General features: G+C 36.3%; 1 protein-coding gene across 2 annotated transcripts in view; it reads right to left on the reverse strand.

Moving 5' to 3' along the window:
- Positions 1–1996: 1996 nt before the first annotated feature.
- LOC104590050 (binding protein) overlaps positions 1997–14535 on the reverse strand; it is a 30335-nt gene continuing 17796 nt past the window's right edge. The window contains exons 9-17 of one of the 2 annotated variants that reach the window (XM_010248563.3): positions 12360–12582; positions 12175–12274; positions 11978–12093; positions 11842–11899; positions 3510–3661; positions 3240–3426; positions 2844–3020; positions 2677–2766; positions 1997–2217 (exon numbers count right to left, since the gene is read on the reverse strand). In XM_010248563.3, the coding sequence (XP_010246865.1) occupies positions 2198–2217; positions 2677–2766; positions 2844–3020; positions 3240–3426; positions 3510–3661; positions 11842–11899; positions 11978–12093; positions 12175–12274; positions 12360–12582 (1123 nt within the window). In that variant the 3' untranslated portion in view covers positions 1997–2197. Of the gene's footprint in view, positions 2218–2676; positions 2785–2843; positions 3021–3239; positions 3427–3509; positions 3662–11841; positions 11900–11977; positions 12094–12174; positions 12275–12359; positions 12583–14535 lie in introns of both variants that reach the window. The other variant, XR_016082867.1, reaches the window with a different exon arrangement.

Genomic DNA, 14535 nt, shown 5'->3' on the forward strand with positions numbered 1-14535 from the left:
AAGGGCTTAGGATCTCGGCTATGTGTCCTCGATGTGGAGAGGAGGGGGAAGCAGTAGTTCATGTTCTCCTTAAATGTAATTTTGTGAGGGCTATCTGGTTTGCTAACAACCTAGCAATGCGTACGGAGGGGATAGACCATGACTCAATTGCAAACTGGTTTTTTAAGCTTCTGGCCCAACAACATGGAATGCCAAATGGCCATGACTGGATCTAGGCATTCTCGATTTTCTGCTGGGAGATTTGGAAGGCTCGTAATGGGTTGATTTTCAATGGAACAATCACCACCTCGAGTCAGGTAGTTTTGAAAAGTTGGAGCTTCATTTCAAAGCTACAATCAATTGCCCATAGCTGGCCAATTCTTACAGTTTTAGCTCCAATTACTGAACAACAACAAAATTGGACCCCTCCCCCCTGGGATGGATAAAGGTAAACGTGGACACGAATTTTTCACCTCATAGCAGCTACTCTGATATTGCCTGTATAATAAGAGATTTAGAGGGTTACATTCTAATTGGAAGAATTTCCAAATGCTTATATGCCTCAGTGAAGATGGCGGAAGCTATGGCTTTATGGTTGGGTTGCATGGAAGCTTTAGTATTCGGTCGAGTGAAGATGATTTTTGCATCAGACTTGCTGGAGGTGGTGAATGATATCCGGGCTGCTATCAATCCAACTGCTTTGGCTTGCTTTTCTCCCTTAAATGCTTTTTGGCAGGATATAAAAATTTTTGTAGCCTCTTTTGAAACTGTTTGTTTTCAACATGTTCCAAGATCATGTAATTCCTTGGCGGACCTTCTGGCCAAGTGCGCTTTGCAAGAGTTGGGTTTGACTCCTCCCCTGTTTTCCTCTTTAATGGAATGAATAAAATCTCTCTTTGATTACCAAAAAAAAATACAAAAGAATTGCGTATCATGAATTTTCAGACAGCGATATTCTTTAACTTTTTTTTTATTTTCAGTATTTCACCAATAAATACATTAAGACCCTTCTAATGATTAAAATTACAAAAAAAAAAACAGTAAATCATAGTATTTGGCATTTCAGTGGCCTTGAAAACTGATATGCCTTATTTTTCCAGACTATAGATAGATAGATAAATAGATAGATAGATCTATACATCTCTTAAAATTGTCTTTCTAATACTCTTTACATTTTCAATTGTTTGAACGTTACTTTCAATATTGCCTTGTTTTAGTATATAACCACAACTTTAAATCGAAAGTCAAAAGTCAACAACGCCTTACCGCATGGTAAGGGATGCATCCAAGCATGAAAGTGTAGCCCAATGGTAATACGTATATTACAAAGAAAATCTGAGATATATACAAAATGCAAAGATGTGTATCATTCTAATATAAAATAAAATGGCCAGCTTCAATTCTAAAATATTTTTCATACTTTCGTACTTTTTTTTTGATAAATACTATTTCCTACTTTTCCTTTCAGGGTATGAGCATATCGTCCTTACTGGTCTAATTTATTGTTCACACCTTACTGGTATACTCTTCTGGTTTACTATTCACGCCAGTAACATTTAATTTTGTTACTTGGGCAATGTTTGGAAGGAGTACAAATACAAATATGTACAATATAAATACATACAAAATACAAGATTTTGCACTCAACATATTTGCAGTTGTACTCCTTCCAAACTGAGCTTTAAAATAAAATAAGGGAAGTTTAGAAAATGCCATTTTATTACTTAAACAAGGGTATTGATGTAATATCATTGTTAAATTATTATAATAAGGGGGATGATATAAATAGAAGTTGCCGACTTGCTGCTAACTTCCATAAAATTGATGGGGATGAGATTAAAGCTATGTTTGGTTTGAAAAAAAAAGGTAGGGAAAGGAAAGGAAAGACAGGGAAACCAATACAAGATTTGTAAAGGTCTCCCTACCTTTCCTTTCCTTACATTTTCCTTCAAACCAAACATAGCCTAAATGATTAATATAGTTTGATGAAAAGAATAATTTGACATTGGGTTGGTCATAAAACATAATACCATGGGCTGCATTCAATCATTGATTAAGTAGAAGTTCATTTGCATTTTCATTTTGCAAGCCATACTATTCATTTCAATATGGTGAGGCAAAAACTTACAACAAAAGAAATTACAACAAAAGTATTGAACTATACTGGGAAGCAAGCGACTTCCCCAGTTGGCATCACTAAAGAAGTGAGCTGCCTGATCTAACTCCTTCCTCTTCTACCTGCATTAACCATATAATTAAAGATAATAATCTGAAGTCAGGGCATTGATTTATAGCTATAGGTGCAGAACGCGCAAAAGTAGAAGGGATGGAATTAACATTTAATATGAGAAGGCAGCCCACATTATCTGGCTGCAGTAATGCAACACTTTAAAAAACCAGAAATTTGGATGGGGCCATTTCCACTCCAGATCAGCGGTTTGATGGCCATTGACACCAAAAAGTCCAACTGTCAAGACTGCTATACCCATTTTGGACCTTCAGTGTGAGCGGGCGTGTTTGACGGTTTGTGTGTGTGTACATGAGAGAGAGAGAGAGAACTGAAGGATGGATGGATGGATATAGGGAGACACCACAAAAGGGAAAGGGCAGGATACTTGGTTGAGCTTGAAGAGATACAAACATTAGAGTGATGTATGGATGTGTGTGTGAATAGGAAGTTGAGACAGGTGAACTAACCTTTGACGTGACCAGATTTTCTTCTGGTCAGAGCGTCATCCTTTTCATCTTTCACAAGAATCCCAGCACTTTTTTTGGCCTTTGAGATACCTACAAGCAGTTAACACCCTACTCAGATAATAATGTCAATATTGATCTTATACCAGTAGCTAGAGAGCTTGGACTACCTCTTTTTCGAGAAAACTTTGGTGATTGAACCTCCCCACCACCTGGTTCCGATTCTATAACTTCACTAGAGACACCCGAGTTTCCTTCCAATTCCATGGATTTTGTTGCTGCTTCATTGGAAGTTTGAGTTGATCCCTCCTCAATAAGAGGGTCTATTATCTCACTAGGTCCTCCATCTGCAAGCAAAAGCAAAATCAACTTAGACACGAATTTAGCAGAACAGGCTGACAAGTAGCAAATGACCATTATAAAGAATCATGTTGTGGTTATCAAATTCAGGAAGCTTCAGAAATTGACTTACTAGATTACAAAGGACAAACCATTTAAAAAAAAAACACTAAATAATGAATAGATGTCCTAGGGATCATCTTGTTGACTAACTATGCTATGCCTACCATCATCAGCAGCTTCTGTAGCACCATTGGTCGCCATTAAACCTTCCAAGTTACCCACTCTCTGCTGGTGAACTTGGGCATTTCTAGCAATTATCTCTTGCTCCTTCTTTTCCAGGTGGAATTTATTTAGCTTGTCCTCGAACTCCTCAATGCAGGATTTCAGCTCTGGCTTGGCAAATTTCTTACCCTGATTTTAGTTGATATACATAAAAAAAATGTTAGTAGATAGACCAAATGGAATGACGCATGCACCAAAAATAACTTCAATACCTTGGCAATAATATTTTTGAAGTGCTCCATCACAGAATCTTCAGATAGAATATGTTCATAGGTTTTGAATGACTCCATTAACTTTTTCACTCCTTTTTCAGTGAATGTCAATTGCGAAAGGCAATAAGAAATATCTTCCCACTGTTTGACATCTGCAAGAGAAGTACCCAAAGTAACAAAACAACTTCCCCAATCATTGACAACTAAGAACAGAAGTTTGTGAAATGGATCCTGTGTCATAACCAAATTTAGTATTCATTTGTTGGTAAAGCCCTACATCAGAAGAAAGTGCTGTTTTTCAAACTATCAGAAAAAAGAAACATGAGAGAGAGAGAGAGAGAGAGAGAGAGAGAGAACAGCTTTCTACTTCCCTGGCAGCCATAAAATATAATATTCCCTCTTAAATGTTGTAAAAGCCAGGGAAACCCTAGGTGAAAAACATATCCTAGTGCCAAGGCAGAATGCAAAAGTCCATTATGGAATAACATATAATATTCCCACTTAAATGTTGTAAAAGCCAGGGAAACCCTAGGTGAAAAACATATCCTAGTGCCAAAGCAGAATGCAAAAGCCCATTATGGAATAACATTTAAAAGTTACATAATAAGATGGCACAAGAGAAGGCCACAATGGTCCTTTCTCACATTTTATACCAGTAATATATAACTCTCTTTTGGGCATGTGACAACATGACACACCCTATCCATACTCTGTTCTCTTGTTCTATTCGAACTGGTATCTTGGTATCAGAGCAGGTTTCTCAAACCTGTCTTTGACTGAAGACTGAAATTGGATATTCGTAAGGATATTCAAGGACTCTCACATACTTTTTTCTGAAAATTTGCCTTTCAGGTCTGATTTATTCTCTTTAACTCTTGATTGATCAATCCAATCAGGTTGGGCTTTGGATTCTATGCCACCCTAGCACACTCTCCCTGTTTATCAAGTCAATTTTTCGATCCATTCAATTTTCTGAGGATTTTGATCCCTTTCTTCAAGTCAGCAAACCTGCAACCTCCCTTTTCTAGCCTAGTGCTCCTTATATCTAGTTATTAGAAGTTCTTTGGAAGAAATGCATCTTATTGAGTAGCAGTTTACTAAAACCCTGGCTGTTTACTCGTTGATCTGATTTCTATTAATGCCTTGCTGAAATGAATTTGGAACTATGTTGATGGCTCAAAAAAAAACAATGAATCTAATTCTAAGAATTTGAAGCAATGGAAGGTTGATGATGTAGGACCAGCTCAGTTCTAGTCCTTAGAGTGTTGAATGGTCTTCTTGATCAGAATTTTATGGCTGCTGATGGCTGTAACGGCTTCTTGGGAATAACCGAATAAGAAAGAAAATAGGGAGAGAAAGAAGAGAGAAAATACCTGGAATCACTCACAGGGTGCCTAGAATCACTCACCATAGTTAGCATAAGCAGAAAAAAAACTCAATATATTTCTTTGCCTTTGTGTAAAACATTCATGCATATTTATAGACTTTAAACTCATAATAATCCGAGGAGTCAAACTGTTAGACTTAATAACCCTAGTAGGACTCAAACAAAGTTTTCATATCCTATTTCAATTCAAAGAAGACTCAACAACTCTAATCCTACTTATGCAATAACTCTGAAATTTTAAACATAACAAACTATAATAGACAATCAAACCCTATTATTGGACCCTCCAGAAAAATTATAAAATGGTAAAAATACCCTTGGTGTTCAATTCAGTCCAAATCCCAAGTACCATCACTATGCCATATCAGAACCTGTTGTAAGGCCGCCTTCTTTCTAGAATAGTCTTCAAGGGTGCTGATCGATTCCTATCAATTGACGAGTTCAAATCAGCCCCCCACAATGTCCCACAGCACATCCCCGCCATGTATTGGGAACATCTCCCGATGATGACCTCATCATTTCTGGTATTATCATCAGGAGATGTTCCCAATACACGGCAGGGATGTGCTGTGGGACATTGTGGGGTGGGGGGGGGGCAATCTTGTGGGAGACTGATTTGATCTCTCAGTTGGCAATGCTAAAGCTGTCTCCTTGCTTCTTAGCTTGATTGAAACAGATGCTATCCCTATGAGTGACTTCTTCCAAACTGCTAGTACGATGTTTGCTTATATGGAAAAAGTATAGTAACAATCTAATATGCCCCGTCAATATCAAATTGAGACTAAGGTGGCGTTTGATTGCACTTTTTAGATGTCTGAATCTGAAAAGTTTGCTTTTCAGACACCTTGCTTTGTTTGGTATTACCTCTTATTACAGATCTGAAATTGGATTTCAGATATTAATTTCTAAGAGGTGGAGAAGCTTCTTAATGCGCTCAGACCTAATTCAGAGGTACTTAAAAAGACATAAATACCCTCAAAGAATTTTAATATTACATATTTTTGTCCTTCATGTAAATTGAATCGAACCCTCACTGTGAACTAACAAAGCTCCACCGCCACCACTGCCGCTGCACTCTCTCTCTCTCTCCTGTATCCCCGCCACCGCTGCTGCAGCAGCGGTGGTTCTTCTCTCTCGCTCTGCCCTGTCTTCCGCCACTGCAGCAGTGGTTCCTCCCCCCCCCCCCTCTCTCTCTCCCTCTGTCTTCCACCGCAATTTTTTATTATTTATCAATTATCAATTATTTTATTAAACATTAATCATAATAAATTTACTTGTGCTATTTATTATTTTTTAATTATTTTTATTAACTAGTAATTTTTAATTATTTCATTACATTTTTAATTTTTTTATTTTTATTTGTGTAAACTAGTAATTAGTCATTATTAATTATTTTAATATTTTTATAGTCATTAATTATTTTTTTAAATTTTAATCGTTTCATTTATTAATTAATAATTTTTTATTTTTTATTCATATTGTTTCAATATTATTTTGAGGTTGAAAACTACTTTTTATGAGATAATGTAAATTGAACTCAACATTTCCAAATAGTATGTTCTAGGGGTAAAATTAGTAAATTTCAGATGGTAAAAGGTCCATCCAACACAAACAAACTTATGGATTCAGATCCTCTAAAAAGTAGAAAAGCAACTATGCCTCTTTTCAGATTTCAAACACTTTTAATATCTTTTTAACTTTTCGATCTGAACTTTCAGATTTATCAAATGCCACTTAAAATATTCTCTTACAGTCAAAGAGAGAAGAAAATCCAAGTATCGATAGAGTCCAGTATGCCAAATTGGGGTATCAGATTTTGTAGCAACACTTTATTTCTTTAGTTTCTTTTCCAAACATGTTCAGGGGGTCAGTTAAAGGCCTCACTACCCCTTGAAACAGGTCTTACCCCGAAACCCCCATATTTTGCATATCAGTGACCACCAATACGATACGTATTGGCTGATATGGGCTGGATACATATCGATACTTTGGACCTTGTTCAGTAAGGATGGCAATTTTACCCATTGAATTGGGGCTCTGCCTGCCCGGCTGCCCCACCCTAAATGGAGTGGCTTTTCCCTGATCTTAAATAAGGACAGGGCAAGGACGGGGAAACCTTTTTTGCTCCGAAGTGGGGATGGGGCAGGAATGGGGTTTGCATATAATTTCCTGAACCCGGTAGTAAATTATTAAAATACCATGTTTATTTTTTTTTTTTATTTCTAAAATGTCCCCAAGTTTCCTTCACAATCCCCAAACCCTAGGATCCCATAATCCCATTTCTAAAATATCCCCAAATTCCCATAGTCTCATTTCTAAAATACCCCCAACTTCCCAAGATCCCATTTCTAAAATGCCCTCTAAATTTGATGTATTTTTAGGTGATTTCCTCAGGGTGAGGAAATTTCAGGATTCCTCATCCCCAATGGGGAATGGGCACCCCACCTCAAATCCACCCTAACACCAAGATGAGGAGAATAGGAGATGCCCTGACCCATTGTCATTCCTAATTCTCAGCAAGGATACAACACCTACTCTTAACTTAGTCTTGGGTGAGCTCCTTTGGAAGGAAATGAGGTTGATCACTCAATCTACTATTATTAGTGAGAAATATGATTCTAGAGTTGAAGAAATTTTTCTAGCAAACAAGTCCAAGACAAAGGACTTCTCAAAAATACAGTGATATGAGTGCAAGGAGTATGGGCATGTTATCTCCCATTGAAAAAAGAGCTTTTCTAGTTATTGTAAGCAACAAGGATATATAATATTTGAATGTCCCAGTAAGCCACATAAGGGAAACAATTCATGTTCAAGAAAGAATCGGTATAAGGCCTACCAAACTACCATAGAAGGATCATACAACACTTTCCTCCACTTCTATTGCAACAAAAGGTGAAAGTTTCAATACTCCTATAGAAGATAAAATGAGGCAATTAGAATTCAAAGTCATTTCCTCTGCATTTTCAGTCATTGATCTATCTAGCAAGTCATCATATTATTGTTCCTTCCCCAACCACCCATCGTTTTCAAGGCGCCAAGAGGAGTAGTAGTAGTAGTAGTAGTAGTAGTAGTAGTAGTAGTAGTAGTAGTAGTAGTAGTAGTAGTAGTAGTAGTAGTTCGTATTGATTAAACCCTAACAAATAAGAAAACAAAAAAAAAAGAAATTAGTATATAAACAGACAACTACTTGGCAATTAGGCGAGATGAGCATCAAAGGGCACCTTATCGCCTAGGTGTCACCTTGACAACCATGCAACCACCTTTGGATTATTAACTCCAATGCCTTTATCCATATGACAAGGGCATAGTCTAATCAGTCCTTTAAATCTCAATACTCGAATAAGCATATTATTACTACTAAGGGGGAAAAACTAGAAATTGTTGGATGTAATGATTTGTCCTTATTTCATCCATAACTTCTCTGTTTCATCCTCTTGAAACCCTTATTGTTCCTAAATTCATAATAAATTTGATTTCAATTTGTCAATTAGTTGAGAATGGTACCTCGTTTCATCTTCTCATGATGGTTGCTTGATATAAGACCAACGAATTGAGACGATGAAGGGGAAGGAGCATAAGTTGAGCCAACTATTAGATTTTGAAATTGAGAGAAGACAATAGGCTTGCTCTCTTCCATCTTGTTGCTTTCTACTACCACTAGTTCTAAAATTGTATACAAGAATAACATGTGCATAGTTATCAAGGCATCTATGTGATTCTAGGCAACATTGGGGTGCCTAGTCACCTAGGTAGGTGCCTAGGCAATAAGAATTTTATAAAATAAAGAACTAACTTTTGGTTAGTTACCTGCCTGGGAGTAGGCGATGCCCAACAATAAGAATTTTATAAAATAAAGAATTAGCTTTTGGATAGTTCCCTGGTTTTATATACCATTCAGCATGCATAATAATTGAAAAAAAATAGCAATTTTTTATTAAAACATAAAATTTCCATTAAAAATATGGCAAATCATCAATCTAAAAGACAAAAATCTTTTAAATATATTAATTTCATTATTTTCAAAAATAATACTACTATAAAAAATATTTAATAGAGCAACTTCATATCGATTAGCAACAAAAACCTTATATGATAAAATTTCAAGATGGAAGCAAAATAGGAGGATCGAGTTGTTTTATTTAATTGAAGAGAGGGAGAAACATGGAAAAAAACAAAAAAAAAGTCTATATCTATATGTTTATTCTTTCTTTTTCTCTCCTCAAAACCCTTTTTATCTTTTAAATTTCAATAGTAAAACATGAAAATATAGAACAAAGGATATGTGTAGATATAGTATATAATAGAATGTATTAACACATTAACAAGATATAGTAATACAATTGATATTATAATAAGGTGCTCGTCTTGTCATTTTTGTCGCTTAGACAAGCACCAAGTTGCTATAAGTAAAGGCATTTGGGCAAGGTGCCCAGCCAAGGGTGCCTAGTCACCTAGGCAACACCTTGACCGCTATAAGCATGTGGCATCCTCAGCATAGGCATCTAAATCATCCCTATACTAAATTACTAGCAAACTAGAGTCTTTGTTTCAGGTTAGATATTTGTCTCCTAAAGTTTCTTTCTTGCAAATGTTGATAAATCTTGCATTTCATGTTGTTTGAGTAAGAACCATATTTTACCCTTCTTCCACAAGCATACAATTGTTTCTCTTAAAGTGAAACATGGTGGTGTTTGGTCATATCCAGAGACTTCAAGTTTGAGATATAGATACTTTGTTTTATTTATTGATGAGTACACTCGAGTATATTTCTTGAGAAAGAAATCAGATGTTTTTTCCAATATTTAAATAATATTTATCCATGATCAAAAATCAATTAAACACTTCCATTTGAACACCTCAGTCAAACTTTAGGAATGAGTACATGAGCACTTTGATGGTGAAGTTGGAGAATTCCAAACCTAATAGATAAACCATGGAATTCAATCACAAAGCTCTTGCCCTAGCACTCCACAACAAGACAAAGTGGCAAAGCACGAGAGCAAATATATCTTGAGTGTGGAAGGGACATTACTTCATAATTCCCATGCTCCTACTTTTGGGTTGAGGTGACCAAGACAATTGTGCATCTTATCGACTTCTTTCTTTGAATATTGTCTCTCCTTTCCAATGTTTATTTCATCAGTCAATGGACCTTCCTATGCTTCATGTGTTTGGTCATGTGTGCTTTGTTCACCTTCCTCCCCAATCCCAATGAGAGTGCAAAGCTTACATCCCAATTAGCTGTGTGTTTTTGTGGAATACAGTTCTGATTACAAAGGATTTCTTTGCTATTATCCTTGCACCCATCAATTTTGTGTCTCGGAATGTTATTTTTCTTAAGAACATTTTCTTTTGTGCTCACATTGTTAAACTTCCTACTACATCTGTATTGCTCCATTCTTTTGACTACTCAAGTTCCATGGATTCCTCTTCTTCTATTCCGAAGTTGCTTGAGAAATCTCTATGGTCTATCAGCTTAAGTAATCCATCTCTATATGGTCTTAAACAAGCTACCCGAGCTTGGTTAGAGAAATTATGTTCTACCATAAATAATATGGGTTTATTCAAAGCTCCATTGATTATTGCTCATTCATATTGAGGTGACCTCAAAGAATCACTTTGATGCTTTTATATGTGGGTGATAATTGATATCCTTATCACCGGAGATGATAATGTTAGATTGTCAGTATTACTTGTTTGAAATAGCTACTTAGTAAATCCTTCAAGATCAAAGATCTTGGACATCTAACCTATTTCCTAGGGTTAGAAGTTACACATTCCTCTCATGGATACTTTGTTAACCAGAACAAATACGCTTTTAATCTTGTGAAACCTACTAATCTGACCAATAACAAGCATGTGGATACTCCTCTTGAGATGAACCTTAAACTTTCTAAGGACGACGATGAGATCCTTCTTGATGCTACACTCTACTAGCAACTTGTTGACAACCACATTTACCTTACTATGACTACACCAGGCATCTCTTATGTTGTTTAAGTGGTTAGTCAACTTGTGTTTTCTCCTCAATAGCAACATATATCTATAGTTCTCCAAATTATCTGTTACATACAAGGTAGTCTCAGTGTTTTAAAAGCGCAAGGGGCATTTTGCGCCCAAGGCATAAGGCGCAAAGCGAGGAATGTGTAGGGAAAAATAAAGAAAAAATTATCTGTTATCGACAAGACCCCCCTTTCAACTAATGTTATGCATTTTTATTCTTCTTAATATAAAAGATTTTTATTAAAAATAAAGAAAAAACGAGATCCCCCCTTCCTCTTCATCCTCCTCCTAACCCCCCCTCTCAAGGAGGCTTTACGCCTCCTTGTGTTTGGGAGGCTTATGCCTCTTGCGTTCTGAACTACACCTCATGCCTCTAGGTAGTGGAACGCCTCGCGTCACGCCTCCGCATTTTAAAACATTGATTTCATTCTTGTAAGAGAAGGGCACAATGGTACTTTCTTACTTTTTATACCAATAACATATAAGATTTTTTTTGGGTGTGATAACACAACATACCCTAGATAATCCATTTGAAATGTTATCACTACACATATGACAAAAATATAAATACTAGATAATCCAATTTGTAATTATGTTTTTATAATATTTTTTTATGAATATTATGTTTTTATAATATTATAAATATAAAATGACTAATCTAGCAAGAACTCATTAAATATAATTAACCAATATGTAAATCAACATAAAGAACTCTGAATTTCCTATTGACTGTCAAGTCAGTTAAATCTAAAGCAAATCCTTTGCCAAGTAAACCAAAAAATCAGTCAACTCAAACAGATTGAAAAAATAATATTGAAATTGCAATAGAAACTAAATTGGCTCTTTTTAAGCATGCATAAAAGTTTTAAAAATTTAAGATATATCTTAGTTTGTATAAGCATGCCATAGTATCTAAAAGCTGCAATCGCTAAATATACATACCTGTGACTCCACTAAATCTGTTGCAAAGCTTCTCAACAAGAGATTCCATTTGTTTATCCTAGAGAAAGTTTAAACACAATGTGATGTTCTTGAAACCCGATGATTTTACCTTCAACCAATTAAAAGCTACCTTTACCTTCTTGATGGAACCTATTAAGAACTGCATTATGTTGCAAAAGTCCTCTTTCTTCAAGTTTTGGTTGGATAACCTCCCCAAAATGTCAGGAAGCAGATTATAAATTGGATTACTTCCTGTAGGCAAAAATTTCCAAGATGCATTGAGAAACAAGCATGAGACATTTATCAACATAGTTAGGCAATCACAGTGCTTACCCTTCTTTGACAACTCATGAAAGAAGAGTTTGGCTAGACTTGAAATCCTCTCATCTTCATCTTCTAACCGCATGGCCATTTCATTTATATAACCCTTCACCTAATCAAGTAACATTAAATGATAAAGTCTCTCCATAACTAATAATAGAAGATTAAAGTCATAGTGGTTATCCAACCAAACAAACCTTCATCATGTCATTCAATATAAGATGCGAAAGCACTAGAACAGCATTTTTTCGAACAGGAATAGAAGGATCCCTTAAGCGAGCATACATGTTCTCAGTCCAAGGTTCTAAGAGATTAGGAAAACGAACAGCCAAGTCTCCCAGGGCTATGGTGCAGTTGGAACGAACAGTTTCAGATGGTGCACTTTCCACAACCGTGAATAGAAGTTGAAGATTTGCTTCACTAAAATGCATCTAGTTAGAAATAATTCACATTTCACGCTATTATTTTCTTTTGAATCAATGTACAAAAAGACACAGTAAGATTACTATAGTTAAAGCATCACTTGGGTTACTACCTAGGCGTTTTAGAGGCTCATCACCTAGGTGACTAACAAGGTAGGCAGTATGGATATGAACGTCTAATGGAGAAAATAACTAACTATACCCCGCATATATATTTGAAAGTGTATAACCCATTTTGCATTGGTAAGAGTGAATATAGAGGTAAACATTAGGACTTAGTCTTTATGTGTATGTGTGCTTTCCTTTGAACCAAGGATGTTACTAAAAGACTAATTTTTTCCTAAAATCCAGGTGTATGTTGCCATTTAATCATTTAACAACTTAATTTGTGGTTTTGTAGTATATAATTGACATGCGACTACATAATATTTATGTATAATTTACTCAGACATTAAAAACGTCAATATATTTATTTATTCATGTGCATCACCTACAAGATGCCTAGTAGTCGTCTCTGCATCAACTTGCCTTTCCAAGCTAGTGTGGCATTTGGTAAACCTGAACTCTTGCAGTCTTGCCTCTAGAAAACAAGAAAGTTCTGAATGCATTTCTAATCAAGATGTTTTTCTGTACTTCTGAATGTAATAAAGATATTTGGTGTTTCGAATGTTAGAACCTCTAAAGAAATACTTTTTACTGTTTTACCCGACAAAATATATGATATATATCACTAATAGGAGTACAGCATTCTGTAAAAGCATACAGGTAGCATTGAGTGTTTACATCTTAGTAAAAGGGGATCTAATTGTTTGTCACATAAGGGGCAATGAAACAGTATCAATAGAAAGGGAATGGGGAAGAGAGATCAGGCTCACCCATTAACCCAGGGGCACAGGTTTACTTCAGATGAAAAGAAGGTTCAATGGGAAGAGATCAACATAGTTCAGTCATCACTCATCAAAGGGAGTGAAGTTGGTCAGGAGAATCAAATTAATCAATGCTTCATTGCACCAGCCTAAGAGAGTTGGCATTGATGTTTCACTACCGTCTCAATGTAAGCAAGTTTGTGATCTCCATGTCCTGCAATAGTCTTGAAGATTGCAATGAGGAGCTGTTATGGGCCCGCGAATAGGATCTCGTCACGGGTCTGTCCACGGGGAAAAGCTCCTGTTTTCCCTTGTTCCTCCCCTTCCTAGCTTACCTATCTTGGCGTCCTAGAGGGCGATTTGTCCAAGAGATCACTGAACTCTCCTTTTACTCTCTTTCTTGACAAGAAATTTGATATCTTTATTCAATAATTTCAGCTCCTTAAATAGGAGATTACAAGAGGTAAGAGTCCTCCTTGTAGGAAGACTCCTTGATAACTAAACTGCTTACAGATAAGATAGATAAGACTCCTAGATAAGACTCCTAGAGAAGACTAACTAAACTGCTTACAGATAAAATAGATAAGACTCCCTACTCAAGAAGGATAAAAACTCTCTAAGATAAATCAAACTCTATACTAATCCTTACTAGAACAGATAAGATAAGAGTAAGAAAGCAGATAAGATAAAGATAAGGTAAGATGAACTATGGCTAGCTAGATAATCTGATGAGGGTCCCACGTTACTGCTGCTGCCGGTGGCGGTACTTCTTCCCCACGAATGCGTCCATAACATTACTCCCCTCCTGGACTACGAGCTTGTCCTCAAGCTCGAAATCTGGATATGTGTCTTGGAGTTTAGTCAAGGGAATCCAGGATAGGTGGAATGATTTAGCCCTCCTAAATCGGGTTCCAATGAAGGGGGTTCATCCTCATCGTCCTCTTGTTCCACCAGGAGGCAGAAAAGTCTCTTGCACTTGTGCCTTGCTGAGTAGAGTTCATCACAATTAAAACACTGTCCCCACACCCTGCGTTCCGCCATCTCAGCCCTAGACAAGTGCTTAATAGGGGGTGCAACAACGTTGC

This window comes from Nelumbo nucifera, chromosome 2, assembly GCF_055504915.1.
Source record: "Nelumbo nucifera cultivar China Antique chromosome 2, China Antique-T2T, whole genome shotgun sequence".
Lineage (NCBI taxonomy): Eukaryota > Viridiplantae > Streptophyta > Magnoliopsida > Proteales > Nelumbonaceae > Nelumbo > Nelumbo nucifera.